This window comes from Tachysurus fulvidraco, chromosome 2, assembly GCF_022655615.1.
Source record: "Tachysurus fulvidraco isolate hzauxx_2018 chromosome 2, HZAU_PFXX_2.0, whole genome shotgun sequence".
Lineage (NCBI taxonomy): Eukaryota > Metazoa > Chordata > Actinopteri > Siluriformes > Bagridae > Tachysurus > Tachysurus fulvidraco.
The window spans coordinates 7,337,086-7,358,406 of NC_062519.1; the positions used below are offsets into that span (position 1 = coordinate 7,337,086).

General features: G+C 37.7%; 1 protein-coding gene across 8 annotated transcripts in view; it reads left to right on the top strand.

The window, feature by feature from the left end:
• The window catches only part of grip2b (glutamate receptor interacting protein 2b), a 173,141-nt gene that overhangs the window by 143,627 nt on the left and 8,193 nt on the right, over positions 1–21,321 (top strand). For all 8 annotated transcript variants that reach the window (XM_047810651.1, XM_047810652.1, XM_027140814.2 and 5 more), the window contains exons 13-21: positions 7,732–7,877; positions 8,684–8,764; positions 11,736–11,799; positions 12,255–12,400; positions 15,568–15,712; positions 16,477–16,616; positions 18,360–18,542; positions 18,636–18,789; positions 20,673–20,790. In XM_047810651.1, coding sequence (XP_047666607.1) covers positions 7,732–7,877; positions 8,684–8,764; positions 11,736–11,799; positions 12,255–12,400; positions 15,568–15,712; positions 16,477–16,616; positions 18,360–18,542; positions 18,636–18,789; positions 20,673–20,790 — 1,177 coding nt within the window. The remainder of the gene's footprint in view (positions 1–7,731; positions 7,878–8,683; positions 8,765–11,735; positions 11,800–12,254; positions 12,401–15,567; positions 15,713–16,476; positions 16,617–18,359; positions 18,543–18,635; positions 18,790–20,672; positions 20,791–21,321) is intronic.

Here is a 21,321-nt window from a genome sequence, read left to right on the forward strand (position 1 = left end):
CCCCCTTCGAGCTATTGACCGAAGTGGCCCGGAGGTTTTTGTCTATTAAGACCACTTTCCTCTTGGCGATTTCCTCCCTGAAGAGGATAGGGGATCTGCAGGCCCTGTCCCGCCTGCAGTTTGCCCCTGGCATGGCCAGAGTGTTTCACTATCCGAAACCTGGGTACGTACATAAGGTGCCTTCGGCCCCCTCACGACCTGTCGTGTTGCAGGCATTCTGCCCTCCTCCATTTACAGCCTCCGAACAGGAGCGAAAGAACTGACTGTGTCCAGTGAGAGCACTGGTCACTTACCACCGCAGGATGAGTCCGTGGAGAAAGTCGGAGCAGCTGCTCATCTGCTACGGCCCTAACAGGAAGGGTTTCCCAGCCGCTAAGCAGACGTCGAGCAGATGGGTAGTGGATGCGATTGTGTCGGCTCACGAGTCCTCTGGCCTCCCCGCACCGCTCGGGGTCCGAGCTCACTCGACCCGGGGTGTGGCGGCCTCTACGGCCTGGTCTGCTGCAGTTGCACTCCAAGACATCTGTGACGCTCCGGGTTGGTCCACCCTGCTGACCTTTGTCAGGTTCTATCACCTTGACCTCAGAGCCACCCCAGGCTCCTCTGTCCTACGTGCAGGTGCCGAGGCCCTCACTCTCTAAGCAGGGTCTGGTCAGTATGGCGTGATTGGACACTCGATCCCATAGCGTTTTGACGCAGCTCGAGTTCCGAAAGGGAACGTCTCTAGGTTACAACCATAACCCTATTTCCCTGAGGAACGAGACTCTGCGTCTCTGTGCCACACTCCCTGCTTGCCTTCTCTCGCTGGAGCTAGCGTCTTGTCCATCTCGCAGCCATTTGCAGCTTCCTGTTTACGCAACGTCACCCACCGATGATGTCACGTCCCAACGCCTATTGGTCAGATTACACACGTGGTTCAGAGCGCGGTCACGCAGGGGCGTTCCCATAGCGTTTCGATGCAGCGTCTCGTTCCTCGGGGAACTAGGGTTACGGCCGTAACCTAGAGATGAATGGCTTCAACTGTTCCCTTATTGGACACTAGGGGGACATTCTGGTGGGCTTTGTCTTATACCATGTGCTTTTGTTTTTGTTGTGTTCACTTGTTAGCCCCGCCCTTTTCTTAATCCGTTCTGCCTCTGCACACCTGTTCCTTGTGTTTCCGTAATTACCTTCCCTATTTATACCACTTGTCTAGCTATGATAGAAAGGTGTCAGAACACAGTGTATTGAGCTGGCTGCAGGTCAAAGCTGTTTTGGTGGCACTTGGAGGACCTAATTGATTTATATCAGGCAGTTTTAATGTTATAGCATGAAACCAAAACAAACCAAAGCCAAAACAAAAAACATGATGATGTGTGCTGTTAGGAAAATGGACAGCATTTAGTTGTGATGCAGCCTTGAATTTTATTCATTTACAGTTATATATAATGTGTAGGAAATAAGTTTATCAATTACATAATATCCCATAAATCATTTTTTTTTATCTATCTTGAAGTTAATAGGACCAAAAAATGTGTAGGAAATAAGTTTATCAATTACATAATATCCCATATATAATTTTTTTGATCTATCTTGAAGTTCATAGGACCAAAAAAAAAACACGTGTCAGGTAATTAGAAGAAAACTTTCTGACTAGTACAAAGAGCTAATATCGGAGACCTCTTCCATAACAGTTGTGAAAGCTTCACCACATCAGCATTTGGTCAAATAACAACATGCTTTTTAATCCCTCTATTTTTATTTTTAGATTCTTGTGAGCTTCTACTATATAATTTAAATCCAGTAGCTTAACAGAAATATATAAATTCAGGATGTAAATATTAAACATGAAAATGTAAGTCTAATGAACAAACAGCAACCGTCTGAGATGATATTTGGGAGGAACCTTGAGAGGAACCAGTCTGAAAAGGTATCCACATCATAATCACACCCCAGACAGTGCGATTATAAATAATATTCTTTGTATAACTGTGCTATTTGGTCAAAAACTACAATTTTCTAACCAGGAATCAGCTGTTCACTGATGTGATGGAGCCTGTAATTTTTGTAATTCCTACTGTAGGAGTCATGCTACTATACAAAAATAATCAACAGCTAATGCGAGTGTTCTCACTGAATAGTTTTAAGAGTATAAGTGTGTGACATCTTTGTGTCTTAATCCTAAGTGAAACATTAAATAAATGTATTTGTTGTTCTAAGATAGAAATATGACAGATATTATGAAGCAGTAGTGAATCTGTGCTCTCTGTCTTTAGGATGGTGATGTTTTAAAGACACTTTTAGAAGAGTAATTCTCCTAAAAGTCCATTTTAGCTTTCTCATGTTAGTCCATTTTCCTGCCTTTGATCAGACTAGAGAGAATACAGGGATACTGGTTTATCTTCAAAAGAAAGCCCTGATGATAATAATCCTCCTCCAGATTTAAGTAAACCATTCCCCCCCCCACCCCCCGGTCTCTATTATCTTTCTCCTAGGCATGGTGCTCATACAAAAACACTCATACACACATACCCAGTTATGAGATGAGATTCACCGACCGCTTTATTAGGAACCCTCGAACACAGTGCATATAATCATGTACAAACTACCATGGATGCCGTCATAGCCGGATGTCGTCTTGTCCCGCTTCAGTGTGTTGTGCATACTGAGATGCCTTTCTGCTCACCACATTTGTACGGTGATGTTATTTGTGTAGCCTGAGTGAGAACCATTCTCTTCTGGCCTTTCTGTACAACTATGAATTTACTTGTTTTTTTTTTTTTTTCTGGAAACCTCAAACCAGCTCAAATTATATTTCCATTTCCCCCATTTGAGGTGAACACAACTGAAGCTCTTAACCATCATCTTTGTACTTGTGCACTCAAACATGACTGGCTAATTTTGAAAAATTGCATATAATTTACAGGTGTTAGTAATATGGAGGATAGTCAGTGTATATCGCACAAGGCTGGCTTAATATCCACCTACAGCTCTTAGAGACCAGTATAGTGTAGGTTGTGTTCTATAATCAATTTATCTCCGGCTCTGCAGTGGTCTCGTCTCTTCTCATCTCATCTTCTTGTTGACCCTTCACATCCTGAAGGGTGATTCATGCCCATTTACATTCTGTGAAATGAAATGAAAATTATGCAGCATGAGAGCTCGATGAGCTGATGACAGCAGACTGTGTAGTTCATAGGGAAAGACGCTGGCACATATCAGGCTGGCTGTGAGTTGATTTTAAATCAGAATCTGGGTCAAAGCTCAGGAGGGATGAAGACGAAGCAGAATTTCACCTCTTATCAGGGCAATTTGAAATTAGCAGTTGAACTTTGAAAATGTTCAGGAGGCAGGAGTTTGTGTTAGACATGTTTATGCAGTGTGGTGCACCAGTTCTAATCAGCTCTTCAGAGTGACAGCAAGCCAGTGTTTTCAATCCCAGCACAATTGACTATGAATGGTTCTCATTCAGTTTGTATTTCCACCCTGCTTGTTGTCAGTGATATGAAATGTCATGAGGCATTTCTGAGAAAATGTCACGCTGTGGTGAAGTCTCTGGAGAAAATCGGCAATGTCAGTAATCAATCTTCTTATAATTAGTAAGTTATTCAGTTTCCTTTTCCAAATAGAGGCTGAATATATTTCTACAGCATGGTTTAATTATTTGATAATTAAGTGGAACTATCTTTTGTTCCATATTCGAAGCAAAAAGGACACAAATCAATTACAGTGTCAGTCAATCAATTTTTAGATCAGTTTTTATTTATTTGTTTATTTATTTATTTCAATTTGCCATTTCTTGTTTAGGATCTCTGTGTTCTTAAAAAGTTCTCCTAAGATAAGATCTATAAAAAGAACTTATAAAAATAACAAACATTTGACATATTTAAAACTTTAACAAGTATTACTTTACATTAAATATACACGTTCCTACATTTTATGCTAAAAATAGGGTTTTTAAACTGTAATGAATAGTTGGTTAGCATGAAAAGCAGTTTTGTATTGGTATTTAAGTGAGTGAGTGAGTGAGTGAGTGAGTGAGTGAGTGAGTGAGTGAGTGAGCGAGCGAGCGAACAAACGAACAAACGAATGAACCCATTTAGCAATGAATGCTAATACGTTCGCATTTTAGCTTATTTTACACCAGAATTGGTCAAGTAAATGTTTCACTTTACTACTGCTTATTGTGATACTTTTCAAATTAGGTCAGACATATTTGTAGGCTTGAAACCTTCTGAAATATGAAATATGAAATGTTTATTTTTATATACACTGATCAACATTAAAACCACTGAGGTTTGGTGGCTTAGTGGTTATGGTATTGGACTACTGATTGTGAGCTCAAATCGCAGGTCCCTGCTGGGCCCCTGAGCAAGGCCCCTTAACCCTCAATTGCTCAGCTGTATAAAATCAACTAAAATGTAAGTTGCTCTGGATAAGGGTATATGCTAAATCCAATGAAATGTACTGTAAATGCCACTGACTTCAAGTAAATAATGTTGATTATCTCTTTACACTGGCATCTGTTAACATTTGGAATATACAGTATTAGGCAAATTGAACATTCAGATGAAGTTGAAGTTGACATCTTGAAAGCAGGAAAAACAGGCTAGCTTAAGGATCTGAGTGATTTTGACAAGGGCCAAATTGTGATGGATCAAAGCATCTCCAAAATAGATGTGTAGTGTTCCTGGTGTGGTGTGCTTGAGGCTCACTGATACACATTGGTGAGCTTTTACTTTGGGCATGTGGGTACCAGAACCCAACCATGGAACAATGGTGGAAGGTGACTTGGTCATCATTTAGACAATATAAAAACGATATTTGGCCGGTGGTTTTAATATTATGGCTGAACAGTGTATCCATTGTTCATAAAATGTATCTATGTATTGAAATGTATTGTTCCATATTTATCCACCCTATTGAATTGTACCCTCCCAGTCAAAGCACAAAAGGGTATTGTACATCTCTACATGAACCAAGAGAACTAATTAAATCAGTAGTACTCTAGTACACTACAGACACACATTTAAGCTATCCTTTGCCAGCTAGGTTGCTATGTTCTGACTTGAAGCAATACGTTTAAAGCATAATGTTACTGTTATTGTTGAAAGGGGAAAAGTACTTGAACTTGCTTATTATGCTCAAAAGACTGTTATTAGCCTGATTACATAGCAATTACAGATTTAGGTTCCCTGAGACAGAAGTCTACTTCTTCTCCAGACAAACCAAGCTACTTAGATCTCCCTTAGCAATTTTTTTAATGTCTGATTAACCTCAACAATTAAAAATCCATACATTTCATTCCAATTCCTGTTTACATTGTCTGACCTACCTTTAAAAAAATTAATTTTAAAAAATATTCTAAAATAGTTTTGTAACAAAGAATTAAAGGTTAGATAAGAGGTTAAATATAAACATATACAACATAAAATACACTATATCAACATACAAAAGCTATACACTTTTAATTAAGTGGAAATTTAAATTTGAATTAGTAAAATGTTGATCCATGTATTTTTTGTGTGTTTTTTTTTAGTGTTTATATTTGCTTATGGAAAAACAACATGACTATGGGATCAGAATTGTTTCGTTATTCTGAATAAATATACTATGATCCACAAATAAATATAAAGAGTTTCACAAATATTTTTTTAAATCAACAAATGCACAATAAGCAAACCGTAAATATATGTTACAAAATTCACAAAAAGAAATGAAATTCACAAATAGATAAAATGGGATTTGCAAATAATTTTTTTTTATAAATATATATTTAATTGTATTTATTTGTGAATGGCTTCCTGCTCATTTGTGAATCACGTTCATTGACATGACTGCCAAACTTGCAGCGTTTAAACACAAGCCTAAGACTATTTAGACTAATGTCCTATTCATTACTTTTATCATTGGGGGGGAGGGCACGGTGGCTTAGTGGTTAGCATGTTCGCCTCACACCTCCAGGGTCGGGGTTCGATTCCCGCCTCCGCCTTGTGTGTGCGGAGTTTGCATGTTCTCCCAGTGCCTTGGGGGTTTCCTCCCCCGGTCCAAAGACATGCATGGTAGGTTGATTGGCATCTCTGGAAAATTGCCTGTAGTGTGTGAGTGTGTGTGTGTGTGTGTGTGTGTGTGTGTGTGTGTGTGTGTGTGTGTGTGTGTGTGCCCTGCAGTGGGTTGGCACTCCGTCCAGGCCTTGATGCCCGATGACACCTGAGATAGGTACAGGCTCCCCGTGACCCAAGGTAGTTTGGATAAGCGGTAGAAAATGAGTGAGTGAGAGTGCTCATGAGGGAGTAAAATGTATCAACAATGTTGGTTTTCAGTGTGAAGTATTTTTCCCTCTGTTGGGATAACCTTACACAGAATTTTACTGGTTGAATTTAACACTTTAAAATGCTTATGAAATAGCAATTCATCTCAGGGCGCAGAAATTGTTTGATATCACACTTTATCCACTAGCAGGAAAATCTTTTTATGTTATTTTTGGAGAAATAGTTTTTCAGAATTTTAGTTGTGGCAGGATTTCCCATGCCATCTCACACACGATTCAGGGAAAAATTCTGTTAAATTGTACTTCAAACCTTGTGTTTTTCATGAGATCTCTAAAGAACCTGCAGTTACAATAAGAAGGCTAGGGAAATCAGAAGTAGGCTGATTCAGTGCATGTCTGTCGAGGAACTTATACAGTTCTGTGCTGGGTTTTGTCAGTGCTTTTACCGTCACATAGACTGATGAACTGTACGTACGGGTGGCCTGTTACTCCACATCCCTTCAAGAGAAGGACTTTTGGTCTGTCCATCTCTTGAAGATCTCCTTATTAGGCACTCTATGTGATCTGTGTGTAGAGTAAGTGGTATTGTGTGGTGTGATATTTCTAAACAGTATTTTGATTTAGTAGCCTTGTTCCCTCATCAATCACTGCTCTTATCCTGTATACAGAATAAGTCACTTTGTGCTGTCCACAAGTGTCTTTAGCTGCATTACAGCTTCACCCTCTTCGACTAGACTTCTACACTCAGATTAAGGGGTGGAAGGGGCCACTGATAAAAAAAAGGGGCCACTGATATTTGGATGTGTGATAGTTAAACAATTAAAACAAAGCCTGCTTTATCATGATCAGGGTTGTGGTGAATCTGGAATCTACCCCTGGAGCACCGTGCAAAAAGTTGGAATGTGAAAGGATTAAATCTGTAATGCTGTGCAGCAGTGCTACCCATGATACTACCACAAAACAACCATTATCTTTGATCACTACTTCTGATTTTGCTTCTAATAGATGTAGTTGCTATGTCAGATTTGATTTTTATTTTTTAATGTTTGGAACATGATCAAAAATCAGAGTAAAACTCACTCATTCCCATTTCATTACAGTCGGATGGCAAATTTCCATTTAAATTTAGATCACAGCAAAACACTTCTATGTTTTATTAGCATAGCTCATTATTATTCTGTGAAAGAGCTCAAATTTTACCACCTCACATCAATCAAGTCCTCAAGTGGCACTTTTTTCCATTCTGCCAATTATTTTATCATATGTTCGTATCAAAGGTTGTGAGAGGATTTGTCCTCCTGTGTAAAAATAAATAAAGAAATAAAGAAAGAAAAAGAAATGATATACAAGGTTGCATTAGATGTGAGAGCTCAAGTCTCACTGGGATCTGCCTAGATGTTAGATAAGCTTATATATATTTTTTATTCTGGTTAGTACAAATATAGTTGCTGCAGTTGTAATGATGCCGGCTTGATTTGCAGGTGTGGGCTGCTTCAGGTTGGCGACCGTCTTTTGTCAATCAATGGTATTCCTACGGAGGACGGAACGATGGAGGAGGCAAATCAGCTGCTCCGAGATGCTGCTCTGACTAATAAGGTCATGCTGGAGATTGAGTTTGATGTAGCAGGTTGGTATATTCAAGTAGATACCATAAATCTGCAAGATGATACAATAAAACAATTCATTTGTATACACTATATGGCCACATGTATCTGGACACCTAACCTCTTTCATATTTCCATATCCTGGTGTGTTTCCACTAGATTTAGGAGTATAACTTTTGGGATTTGTGATCATTCAGCAACAAGAGCATTGGTGAGGACAGGGATTCATGTCAGGAGTTGAGCTGAGGTGTTGGGGTGCAGTTTGTGCTCCAGTTCTTGCCAAAGCTTTTCTGTAAGGTTGAGGTTGGTGCTTCGTCCTGGATGATTGTAGGATGAGTTGCAACTTTCTGACTAGTTTAGATATATGGGTTTGTACATATTCTGGTGTCCTCAAAGGTTTGGCCATAAAGTGTACTGTATGTGTGTGTGAAAAAAAAAAGAAAAGAAATTTAAATGGTGTGTGATTGTGTGTGTGTGTGTGTGTGTGTGTGTGTGTGTGTGTGTGTGTGTGTGTGTGTGTGTGTGTGTGTGTGTGTGTGTGTATGTGTGTGTATGTGTGTGTGTATGTGTGTGTGTATATATGTGTGTGTGTGTATATATATATATATATATACACACACACACACACACACACACACACACACACACACACACACCTATATATCTATATACACACACCTGTGTGTGTGTGTGTGTGTGTGTGTGTGTGTGTGTGTGTGTGTGTGTGTGTGTGTGTGTGTGTGTGTGTGTGTGTGTGTGTATATATATAAAATATATATGAATATTTCACACAGAACACATTCCAATCACCCCTTTTACTATTTAATAGAGTCAGTAGTGCCCAGTAGCGGCACCTTTCATGTGAAGCTGCCAAAGAAGAGAGGAGTTGAGCTCGGGATCATAATCAGTGGTAAGAGCCAACTTAATTCATCAATGTTGTGTTGAAAGTGTTTCTTTCTCCTGGCTTAATTTCAAAGGAATAATTCTGCAAAAGAAACTTTCCACAAATCAACTTTAGTATTTGCACTAGAGCTACACACTGTAGCTAACAGGAGCTTTTTCTCCAAAAGGTTTCAACGAATACACTCTTAAGTATTAATATGCTTGCTTCAACAAGTATTGTTGAGCTACGTAATCTCATTTTTACCATTTTTCGTCTCATTTTCTTTATATTACATTGACAACTGTAGCAGCTTTCTGTACAGATGCTTAGAACATTTAAAGCCATGTTCAAAAAATGTGATGCAAAAAACACCAACTAACCTTGTCAGCATTTTTAAGGAAGGTTTTTAAATACTTATTTAAATATATAAAAACTAAACCATGAGGGTTTTTTTTTTTTTTTTTTTTTTTTTTTTTTTTATCAAAGCATTTGATTGCTGTTATTGTCAATGCTTATATTATAGCAGCTATAAACTGGCTTCACTTTACTCCTTCATTTTTTTTCTCTCATCTCTCTCATCAACCTCTTACATCTTACATCTGACACATCATCAATTGATTAAGCTCCCTTTGGCAACCTTGCTTTTGTTCCTTCCTTCAGGCTTCTTCTAAAAGCTTCATTTCAGACACATTTTATGCAATGACATTCCAGTTAAATATCATCTACTGTGAACTTTTTGACTCTTTTATATTATATTTTATAAGTTGTATTGAACTGAACTATCTGGCATCATCAGCAAATCCTGTACAGCTTTGATCAGTTATCCCTTTTCATTCCTCACACACCTAAATGTGATCCGTCCTTCACTTCTTCTGGCATTCCATTGTTCAGCTCACATTCCCTGACAGGGGTCCATGACGTTTTAGCAGGGGGGGCTGTAGTTTTATTATACTGCAAAATATGACATCTTGGCAAGCAAAGATTACACTAAGCCTAGACTCTATGGCTGAATATATGTGGACACCATTCCATCTCACTTCTGTATGGTTCTGCCCCATTCTGTTGCCACAAAGATGGAAGCACACAATTGTATAGAGTGCATTTGTGTGCTTCAGCAGTCCATTTTCCCTTCACTGGAACTAAAAGACCTAAACCTGCTAAACGAACCCTCTGGGATGAACTGGAAGTGTTAATGTTAAATACAAATATTTGCATTTTCAATCCTGTTTAAATGCATTTAGTGTGGTTTAATTTAAATGTATAAAGTAATGATAGAGCTTTTTATTTATACACTTTTCAACAACACATAATGTTTGCTCCTAGTTCCTGTGAACTTTTATGTGTATTTTTATGTGTTTTTGAGATATGAAGGTTTGAAGTAAACTTGTTCAATACAACTCCATTGCAACTCTCCCTCCGCTGGCTTCCTGTAGCTGCCTGCATCAGATTTAAAAACACTGATGCTTGCCTACAAAGCCAGAAACAGAATCAGCACCCACTTATCTCAAAGCACTTATCATGCTTCACACTACACCATGTTCTCTCCAATCCTCCAGCACTGCTTAAATGATCCCACCATCTCACAGGGTACAAGGAAATCATGCATTAAGACCTAGCTCTTGGAATGAACTTCCCCTAGAAAATCTCAGTCACTGGCTGCCTTCAAACAGAGGTGGGACATCTAAAGCAGTGGTCCTCAACCCCCGGGCGTCCGTGGATCAAATGGTACCGGGCCGCTCAAGGAACATTAAATTTTTCCATTTTATTTACTGTGGTTACTGTGGTACTTATTTGTGCGACTTTCCATGGACGGGAGGTTAACCGGGAGCTGAGAGACGTCACCTAAAGTCGCACCAATACCGCGCATGCGCAAAATATCATGATATCGGGCCGGGTTTAGGTGACGAGCTGGAGCTGAGCGGCTGCAAGCGGCAGTGGCGTTGTAGCTTTGGTGGAGAGAAGTTGTGTATCGCTCTTCTCTCTGTTCACCGGTACTTTGTCATGTTTAACAGTGCTTGGTGTACGTGTATATTGTGTTTGCTCAAATTTAACCCACAAATTAGCAAAAATGAGCACGAAACAGACGTCGTTAGAAAGTTAGAAACTCTGCCGGTGTTCTGGATTAAAGTCATGGCGGAACACCCTGAGATTGCCACCACAGCACTTAAATCCCTATTGCCATTTTCGACATGCTATCTGTGTGAAGCAGGGTTTTCTGCAGTGACAGCAACCAAAACAAAACAACGGAATAAACTGGACATAAGTAACACACTTCGGGTGTCATTGTCTCCTATTACCCCAGATGGAACCGTCTCGTTGCAAAGAAACAAGCTCAGGGTTCTCATTGGTTTAGCGTTGTAGTGAGTTAAAAAGGCATGTTTAAATACAATTAAATAAAAATTATTTATTTTAATTTAATTGTATAGCCGCCACCCCCCACCCCCAGCGGGCCGCGGTAAAATGAAAGGTTGGGGACCACTGATCTAAAGACCTACCTCTTACGGAAATACTTAAACTAGCACTTAAAACTATAAAATAGACTTATCTGGGTGCCTTTTTGGTATATTGCCTTCCGACAGAGTTTATTGAGTGACTGTATTCTTAGTCTGTGATGTAGTTAATCAGAATGGATGTATTGATTAATAGAGACTTTAAAGCACTTCTGTAAGTAGCTCTGGATAAGAAAGCCTGACAAAGGCCGTACCTGTAAATATGAATATAATTCAAATGAATAGTCAAGCTGACTAATAACAACTCGAAAATAAATATAATAACATTGATAATGATGTTTCCCTCTGTAACTAAATGCTTCACAGACCTCTCTTTGAGAACCAGAGCCTGAGGAAATGACTTCTTGACTTGAAATGTCCTTAGGTTGAGTTCCAAATTTGGCCATCAGTATCTCACAGGGATCTGTCCCCAATGAAAGCATCAGTGATCACATAGTCTGTGTTGTATATGTTAATCTGCACTGTCTGCATTGTCTTGTCTCCAACAGCCAGTAAAAAGCCAGGCGAGCCTCTGATCATATCTGACATAAAGAAAGGAAGCATGGCTCACAGGTACAGCCCAGTTCTTTGCTCTAACAGAATCCATTTAAAAATTAATTCATCTTAACGTGAGGTTTTAAGCAAGAAAGAGCAGAAAAAAGTCCTCAAAAGTCCATTTTTGCCTTCTGTAGTGTTAGAACAGGTGGCATTTCATCCGGAACTTTCTCCTCGGACACTGAAATGGGCCACAGTGCTAAAAGTATTGTATAGTTGTCGGAAGCATTATTTGAGTAACAGTATTTTCTCTATGTCTTAATGTTTTGTTTCTAAAAAAAAGAAAAAAATTAAACGACTAAGTGTGGTACATCATGTGGTAGGGAAGATTTATTAATAATAGATTAATGTTAATCGAAACCAAGAAAGATGATGTTATAAAAGAAATTCAGCATGTTTTATTTTTTTATTAGTAATTTATTATTAAAGGCATTGTTCACAAGTTTTTTTGTTCGCTTCTTTTTCTGCTGTAGAACAGGGACTTTGGAGCCCGGTGACAAGCTGCTGGCTATAGATAACATTCGACTGGAGAGCTGTTCCATGGAAGATGCAATGCAGATCCTTCAGCAAAGTGAAGACCTGGTCAAGCTCAAGATCCGCAAGGATGAAGACAACTCTGGTCAGTATAGATATGTGTGCATGTTTGTGTTCAGGTGTATTTAGTAGCGACTCCAGAACTGCTGTCAGAGCTCTTTTATAGATAATTAAAAAACAGCTTCTGACATTCAAGAGCATGCTATGATAAAGTAAGTAAAGGGTGTAATGCAGTGTCACTATCTATATTATACGCCAGATATCCAAATAATAATATACAGTATGGGTATTCCGTACTTATAGCTGTAATTGGATTTAAACCAGAATTGTTTTACAATGAGCTCTACATACTCCAGAAAATCCTGTAGGGAAAAAAGTATTTATTCATCAATGATCAAATTTCAGATATCAAATCAAATTTACAAGCCAAATATGTGAGAATTCTATACTATTAATAACTGAAATAGTAATGCTTTTTTCAGCATGTGTGCAATACTGGTTCTGTAAAATTAGGCTCAGTGACGATTAATGTGCTCTGCTATTTTTCCGATCAAAATCATTGGATTCGTTACAAGAAACAGCACCGTTTGGTCAGAAAAGGAGTCTAATCTGTGTATGTTTAAATGAGACACGACTGCCCCCTTCTGGTCATATAACTGAAATCGAAGGATCATTTTTCATTTTTTGAGTAACTTCTTCTTATTTTATTTCAGTTTCTGACAATGAAGTCAGGTTAGATTTCCCAAAATCTAAAACAACAACAACAACAACAAAAATTTAACCCATTATTATAAACAGGCAGTTAGTAAAGTTTGTAAGGAATGTAACTGGTAATGAGTCTAGTGTTAGTCAGCCACAGTGGGAACTACTCAACTCACAAGGAGCAATGGAAGAAGGTGGCCTTGTCAGATGAATCGTTTACATTTTTACATAACATGGATGAACTTAATCTGGGGAATTTTGGAAATATTCTAAATTGGAAACTTTACAGGAATTTATGGAAATTATTTTGAAATATAGGAAAATGTATATAAACTATATCATATACAAACATAAACATTTTGTTCGGTCATAAGCAGACATGCATGCAAGGTAATACAAATTTTAAAAATTACGCCTTGACTGATTTAATTGTAAGTAGAACTTTAATTGATTCTTTCATTGAGTAACACAAAAGCATAATAAACAGTAATAACCATAATGAACTTAATTGTAATAAACATTATTTTATAGAGGTTTTTTTTATTTCAGGGGGAGTGAGTGTGTGTGTGTGTGGGGGGGGGGGTCATCAAATTATCTGTGAATGTGGTAACACTCCTGATTTACTGCTTATTAAGAGTTAGTAAGGTAGTTATTAAGTTTAGGTATTGGGTACAATTAAGAATGTAGAATAAGGTAATGCAGAATAAAGCATTAATATGTGCTTGATAAGTACTAATAAATAGCCAATATTTTATTAATATTCGTGCTAATAAGCAACCAGTTAAATGACCCTAAAATAAAGTGTTACTGTGCATGTTATGGAAGAATACAAATACATGCAGGGGGTGTGGCTTCAATGGCCCTCCAGTAAGCAGTGTGCTGTGTGCAAGTGGAATGCAGGGTACAAGTCAACTTAAGTACAACTTTAATTGCATTAAATCTTGTTGTCTAAAACAAAATTATGCTGTTAAGATTTTTTTTTAACTACATTTAAGTTCCTTGTTATAGGCAACTCCGCATTTTTTTTTTAAATTCCCAGTTTATTTCCATATATTCCCGTTAATTCCCATATATTCCCGTTAATTCCCATGGACAGTTTCCAGCCTTGAAAATTCCTGGAATTTTGCAACCCTAACCAGGATGCACTATGGGAAGAAGGTGAGTCGGCAGAGGCAGTGTGATGCTTTGGGCAATGTTCTTCTGGGAAACCTTGGGTACCACAATCCATGTGGATGTTTCAAGCATTGTTGCAGACCATGTACACCCATTCATGGAAACAGGATTCCCTGATGGCTGTGGCCTCTTTCAGCAGGATAATGTGCCCTGCTACAAAGCAAAAGCAGTTCAGGAATGGTCTGAGGAGCACAACAAGAGGTGTTGACTTGGCCTTCAAATTCCCAGATCTCAATCCAATCAAGCCCCACCTGGTAATTTACAGGACTTAAAGGACTTGCTGCTAACATTTTGGTGCCAGATACTACAGCACACCTTCAAGGTGGCGTTCATGCCGCGATGAGTCAGGGCTGTTTTGGCAGCAAAAGGGGGACCAACACCAATATTAGGAAGGTGATCATAATGTTATGCCTAATCAGTGTATGATCTGTAGAAGAATCAGATCATATCATCAAGTCATTTTGGTATATTGCTATCCACATTACTACTTCTATTTTGACATATTGTTTGCTTCATATTGTACTTTGACAGATATTTCATCAAGAACATTGAACTGTTTTTCTGAATCTGAGATTATGTGTGTTTGCCTAGCTTTGCTATAAATAGCCGCAGTATATTAAAAATAAAACCCAGCATTTGTTGCCTAAGTTGAGGCTTGGGAAATCATGCAATATTACACTCTGCCACCTGGTGTTGACATAGCCTACAGAATAAAGATAAATCAATTCTTTTCAATTCATAGCAGTTTAAGCACTGGGCATTGACACAAAGCAGCTTTACAGAAGAGTATCAATTCAGGATACAATTCAGGATTTTAAACCATTCCTGAACTATATCTGGACCTAGATGCTTGATTTTCTTTTTTGTTTGATTTTATTTTAAGAATTTTTAACCTGTAACTATTAATGGAAGTCATACTGTAGCTAGACTTTACACACTTTATTTTCTTGAAGGTGCTTGTTGCTTTATAACATTCATTACTCAATTTTGAAATGTCTTTTGCTGACTGTAATTCATTGCGACCTGAATTATAAATCTATATGCTGACTGTTTATTTTGCACTTATATGCAAAGCCACAGAAAAAAACCAGGAGGTAGGTTTGTCATGATATTTTAGATCGGTGTGAATTATATGAAGGACCACAGTTCCAATAGTTTTGAATATGTCCAATGCTTCTTAATAACCAAGTTATTAAGATATTATATATTCAATGACTCAAAATATTCAGCAGAAGAGAACTGTTTTTTTTTATCATCTAAGCATAATGGATAAACCTTATAGCATTACAGCATAGGATCACAGTGTATGCTTTTATTAGCACTCAGATAATACACAGTGATTTGCTTGAATTGTCACACAGTTTCATTTCTCTGTAGATGAGCAGGAGACATTAGGCTCCATTATCTACACAGTGGAACTAAAGCGCTATGGTGGCCCCCTGGGTATCACCATCTCAGGCACGGAGGAGCCCTTTGACCCCATTGTCATATCAGGCCTCACTAAGAGAGGTCTAGCAGAAAGGTGAGTCCAGGGACATAATAATAAATTTCTGGATTGAGCCATGAAGTAAAAAATAACCCTTGGGTTTGATTACCTTACTTTGCCACACTGTTCTGCTCTTGCCAAAAGATACTGAGGTATATAGCTTCTCAAGACGAGTTTTATTGCCATCATGTTATAGCCTCTGTAAAGTAATCACAAATGTTAGTGAACATCATAGTGAAGTTGAGGATTAAAGATTAGTTTACTTCATAAATCACAGGATTGGAGTGTAAAGAAGTTAGACTGGATCGATCGGGAAAAGTGAATTAAAAGATTTTTATCAGATTAGTCCACTGATGATTCACCTTTATTGAGATGTTTAAGAGCCAATGATGTTTGATGCAACTTTTGTTTTTACTGCAGTCAAAAGTGGATTTTTTCTAGCATACTGTATTCAGGATGTCTTGTAATCTGTATAGAGTTTTTTTTTTTTTAATTTTTGCCATATACAGTACATCTATATTTTTATACAAAATCCTGAATGAACAAAAGCATTCTCCAAGGTCTTTGTTGGAATATACTGTGTAATGGAAAGAAACACAACAACACAGTATAAAACCAGACATCTTCTGTGTTTATGATTAGTACAATCAGAAAGTTCATAATACGTATTACATTATAAAGATTACACAGTATGTCATTTTATATTAGAAACAACTACATTTATAGTTGATATGATGTTGACTGATGTATTATAAGTTTGGTTTTCATTGGTTTAAGTGTGTTGTTGGCTATTTTTATAGAACAGGGGCTATTCATGTTGGTGATCGAATTCTTGCCATTAACAATGTGAGTCTGAAGGGCAAACCTCTGAGTGAAGCCATCCACTTACTTCAAATGGCTGGCGAAAGCGTGACACTGAAAATCAAAAAGCAGATTGATGGTAAGTGTCCTAATAGCAATTTTCTGCTTTCGCTCGAGGTCATCAAACGTTTACTTTTTTTTGCTTCATGTTAATATCGAATTTTTCAGAAATCAAAATGGGGGGTTTTTAGCTTAAGGGTAGCTTTGGGCTTTGACACAAAAGGGATTTTCACACTAGAAATAGTTCTCTAGAAATAGCTGGGTAAACTCCAGCTAATCTTGTTTTATGTTTCATACTGCTTATACTTTACCAGGGGTTAACAATTAATCCAGACTCTTCATAAATTGATGTTTCACACTGTAAACCCTGCATTATTCTTATTTGCCTATTTGTGCTGTCAACAACCACGTTTGGATAAATACAGTGCCCTGCCACTTTAAACAATGGCTTGTCTCATGCTTTCACGTAAGATATTTCAGTGCCAGAGCAAGAGTTGTTTTCTTTTACAGCTTTCTAACTTCTGTTCGTTTTTAGTCAGTTCCTTAAATATTTGATAGTTATTTCTGACCACCATCCAGTTTATCCTGAACAGACTATTTCAACTCAACTCAACCTACAGTAAGGTTTATTGTCTTTCTTCCACATACACAGGATACAAAAGAAGGAAATGCCTTTAGTACGGACCAAGGTTCATAGGTAGTGAAGTAAGAATTGTTTAAACATTGCACACATATTGACCATAAGTGTAAAAATAAATCTGTCTCCTCTGTCACCATTTGACATGATTTTTTTCCCCTTAAATGCTACAGTTACTGTTTACAACATGGTTCTTGTGACTGTGCAAGCTTTTCAATCTAGTTTCTCATTGTACACATTTGGCACCACAATCAAGGTTAACACCCCAGAAGCACTGCTAACACCACGTGGTGCTAACTCTGCTTCTAAATAAATGCAGTAGCAGGGCTAAGAACAAACTTAGGTTAGGTTCATTGTACAAAGTATCTCGAGAGATTCTCCAGAGGATCCGTGATTTAGTTAAATTATAACTGTATATAACCGTGAGTATAGTTATGTTTTACACACATACACACACCCACACACACACCCACACACACACACACACACGCACACTCAATATTTCTGTATTAAAATTGATTTTATTTTTTTCAGTTATTATTATTATTACATTTGTTTATTTTTTTATTTATCTATTTACATGCATGAACTTAAGATATTAGCTGCATTTACACTAAGTGTTTTATATTGTGTTTGCCACTGTCTTTTGTCTCGCACTGTTTGCACTAGATTGCACACGATACACTTTATTAACTTAACTTTAAGTCGTTAGCTCTATCTTTGTTTTATATAGCACCATGGTCCTGGATAAACGCTGATTCATTTCACTATGTAGTCTGACAGCTATATATGGTTAAAATGACAATAAAAGCTACTTGACTTTGTTTTTTCTTACATTACAGTGTACAGTATTTATTGGGATTCCTAAACCTCATAACTTTCTTGTAATATGACTGACATGTACTATACTATATGCTTGTAGATATGAGCTATAATATTTAGCTGGGAAAAACGTAACCTGCAACTATTTAAACAAAATTAAATTGTATAAAAGCAAAGGGCAGTATTGACACATTAACATTGTAATATAAACTGAAGTGATTTTTTTGTACAGGAATTCCTCATCATAGTGATGCACATAAAGTCAATGAGAAAAAAAACAAATGAAAACATAAAATGATATAAATAATAGTTTCATATTAGTATTTTAAAGAATGTTGCGATTTTTATTCCTTCTAATGGCAGATGAGAAGAAAAGGAACAATATAGATCTTGAAAATGAGCTGAGTGATAACGATGACTCAGAAATGACAGATTCTCAGAAGACCAGTAAGTTGTCAGAGATCTTTTCCACCACTATTCCAAGTGTGGACTCTGCTATGGAATCGTGGGATGGATCTACTATAGATGCTAGTTATGGGAGCCAAGGTAAGTTCACAACACCCACACACCTCATAATCCTCACAGCCAAGGATTTCCTTGTGTCATTCACTTAGATCTAATTATCCACTTCCGTCACAGGTGGATACAGCCAGCAGGTAGCAGGTATTGCCTTGCATCCACATGAGTGGCGCAGTGCTAAGAACAGGAACAGCACCCCCCCTCCTGGCCACCACAAGAACTACCTGCTGAGTGATGGAGGATTCAGTGAGGAGGACTGGGACAAGCATGCTGGGTAAGAATCCACACACATGGAGAGAACTCTAATTAAGGATGGATTGGAGTAGAGTAAGAGCCAGCTACAATCATTCAGGACAACACTGTAAAGCAGGGGTGTCGAACTCAAATTCACAGTGGGCCAAAATATAAACTGAGATAGTCACGGTTTTACTTGATCATGGGATTTGGAACAACCAGACCAGACCAACAACCAAGTGCATAAAGAAAACATATAATCAAACTCAGTTTATACTTATACTTCTCATAATGTCTCATTTCATCGTGTCTTCTTATGTTATATTCTTTCATTACAGACACGTTAGCTCCGTTAGCACACAAGACAAACTGGTCTGTCCTTTATATTCGTGAACAGATAATCTGCCTCCCACCAGTCTTGAAAGCTCCTATTGTCCATCTTTCGTTTGGCCATTTTTGTGGAGGGTGGAATTAACTTGCCCGATGTGACTGTAACATGGTTGTTAACGACTGTCAACAGAGAATGAAGGGCACATGCTGTTCGTGACTACTCATCAATACAGTAGCAAGGCATTCTGGGATTTGTAGTATTAGCGGAGCATTAGCGGGCCAAATATAATTACACCTGAGTTTGACACCCCTGCTGTAAAGCTGTAAATGTGTGTTACTTACAACTGAGGAAATAAAAGCAATGCGATATATCAAGCAGAGGACAGTACAATTATTGCAGCCATTCAAGATCGCCAATTAGAGCTAGAAGAGAAACAGTGCAGAGGTGTATGATCTAGTGTAAGTGTTTATTTTATTTTATTTATTTTTATTGGAGATTACGTGGGGGTTAATTAAGATTTTACAGAAAGGATTACATATCCCGTGTGTATCATGTACAGGCACTGCTCAGGCCCAGGCTCACTAAACTTCAGGACACTGATGACTTAAATTCTGGAGACATGACTACATATTTGGATTAAAAAGCGACACCGCTAACATTTACCTACAACATACATATCTTTTTTACTGTATATTGCTTATAGTACATTATGAAAAATAATGGTACTTCAAGCAGCATCACAGGTCAGATAAAAGCTTTCGAAAAAATTTACTTGGTTTGCTTTTTTATTACAATCAAAATCTTTTTTTTGAATTTGTTTGTTTAAAACGTGTTTATCTGTGTGCTATATTTCCTCCCAACAGTTTTAGATTCATGGTATGCTTAGTCTGGACATAATGAACAAGTACTCAATGGATTCAGTGATAAGGACTTAGCCATTTTGTATGCTCCGTCTGCCACATGCTGTAAAGGCAATGCTCTATTTGCTATGGCACAAATACAGAATTAAGGAACATTCTAATAAATAATAATAATAATAATAATAATAATAATAATAATAATAATAATAATAATAATAATATTTTTATTTTCATCTGTACATTACAGTACATTCACAAATCCTTGCAATTATTATTATTATTTATTTACTTTTAAATATGCATTTGGCTTTGCAAATAAAACCTACATAATTTTTTTTCCAGATATCTCAGGAAAGAGGCTGGGGTCAGAGCATATGGTCAGACATGCTGTGGTATAAATCCCTGAACCTCTGTCCAGTAACCCAGAGTCATAAGCATTGGCCTGCCACTGCTTTGGAAAATGATGGAAATGTACTGAATGAAGTAGTTGTTAATTATGCAATAATTTATGACCATTAACTTTCCTTTCTTTAATCCACATAGATTTTTCTGACCTTTTCAGCCACCACTGAATACCAAAGCTCATAGGAATATTCCTGTTACTCTCATACTCGCCCCTTGTCCTCCATCGTTCCTCCCTCCCAGGCTGCCTTGCAACTCCTGCCTTGCTAAGAATAGTGTCATTCTATCTGAGTATGCCAAGTCCTAATTCATGACTAATCACTGCTGCAGATTTGCCAGCCAGACTCCTGCTGATGGCATCATGCTGGACCACGAGGACAACTTCTGGTGCCAGGCTCTGGAGGACTTGGAGACGTGTGGGCAGTCAGAACTCCTTCGTGAGATTGAGGTAAACTGGAGAGAGATGAACTGTTTGTGAGAGTATTTCGACACTCGAGCTCTAAATTCAGTCATGACACTCGAGCTCTAAGACAGTCATGGCTTGGCCCAGAATGATAGAACGAAGATGTTTCTAAGAAGCGTAACACAAGTAATAATAGTCACGTTAAGGAATTGGTATGCAATAAATATTAGGAAATAAATTTGTCTTATGCATGATATGGAATAGCAAGTAGGTGTAAGAAATTCCTTCACTTTTATTTGTCACAGGCCTGTTCATTTGCCTGTCTGATTGAGTATCACATCATAAACTTTCACAGTCATTGCTCACTTCAAAGAGTAAAGGTAAAGAGTATTCACACAGTGTTTGTTCATTGTTGAACCCAAACACCAAAAATATCTTTATAGAAAACTTTCCTGTCATTTTCTAACATTTAATTTTTTTTCTTTTGTAAACAGGTTGCTTTTTATGTTTAGTCTGTTTGGGAGAAAGTATGGGTTTCATCAAACGTTATCACCCACAGATTTGTTTAACATTTAT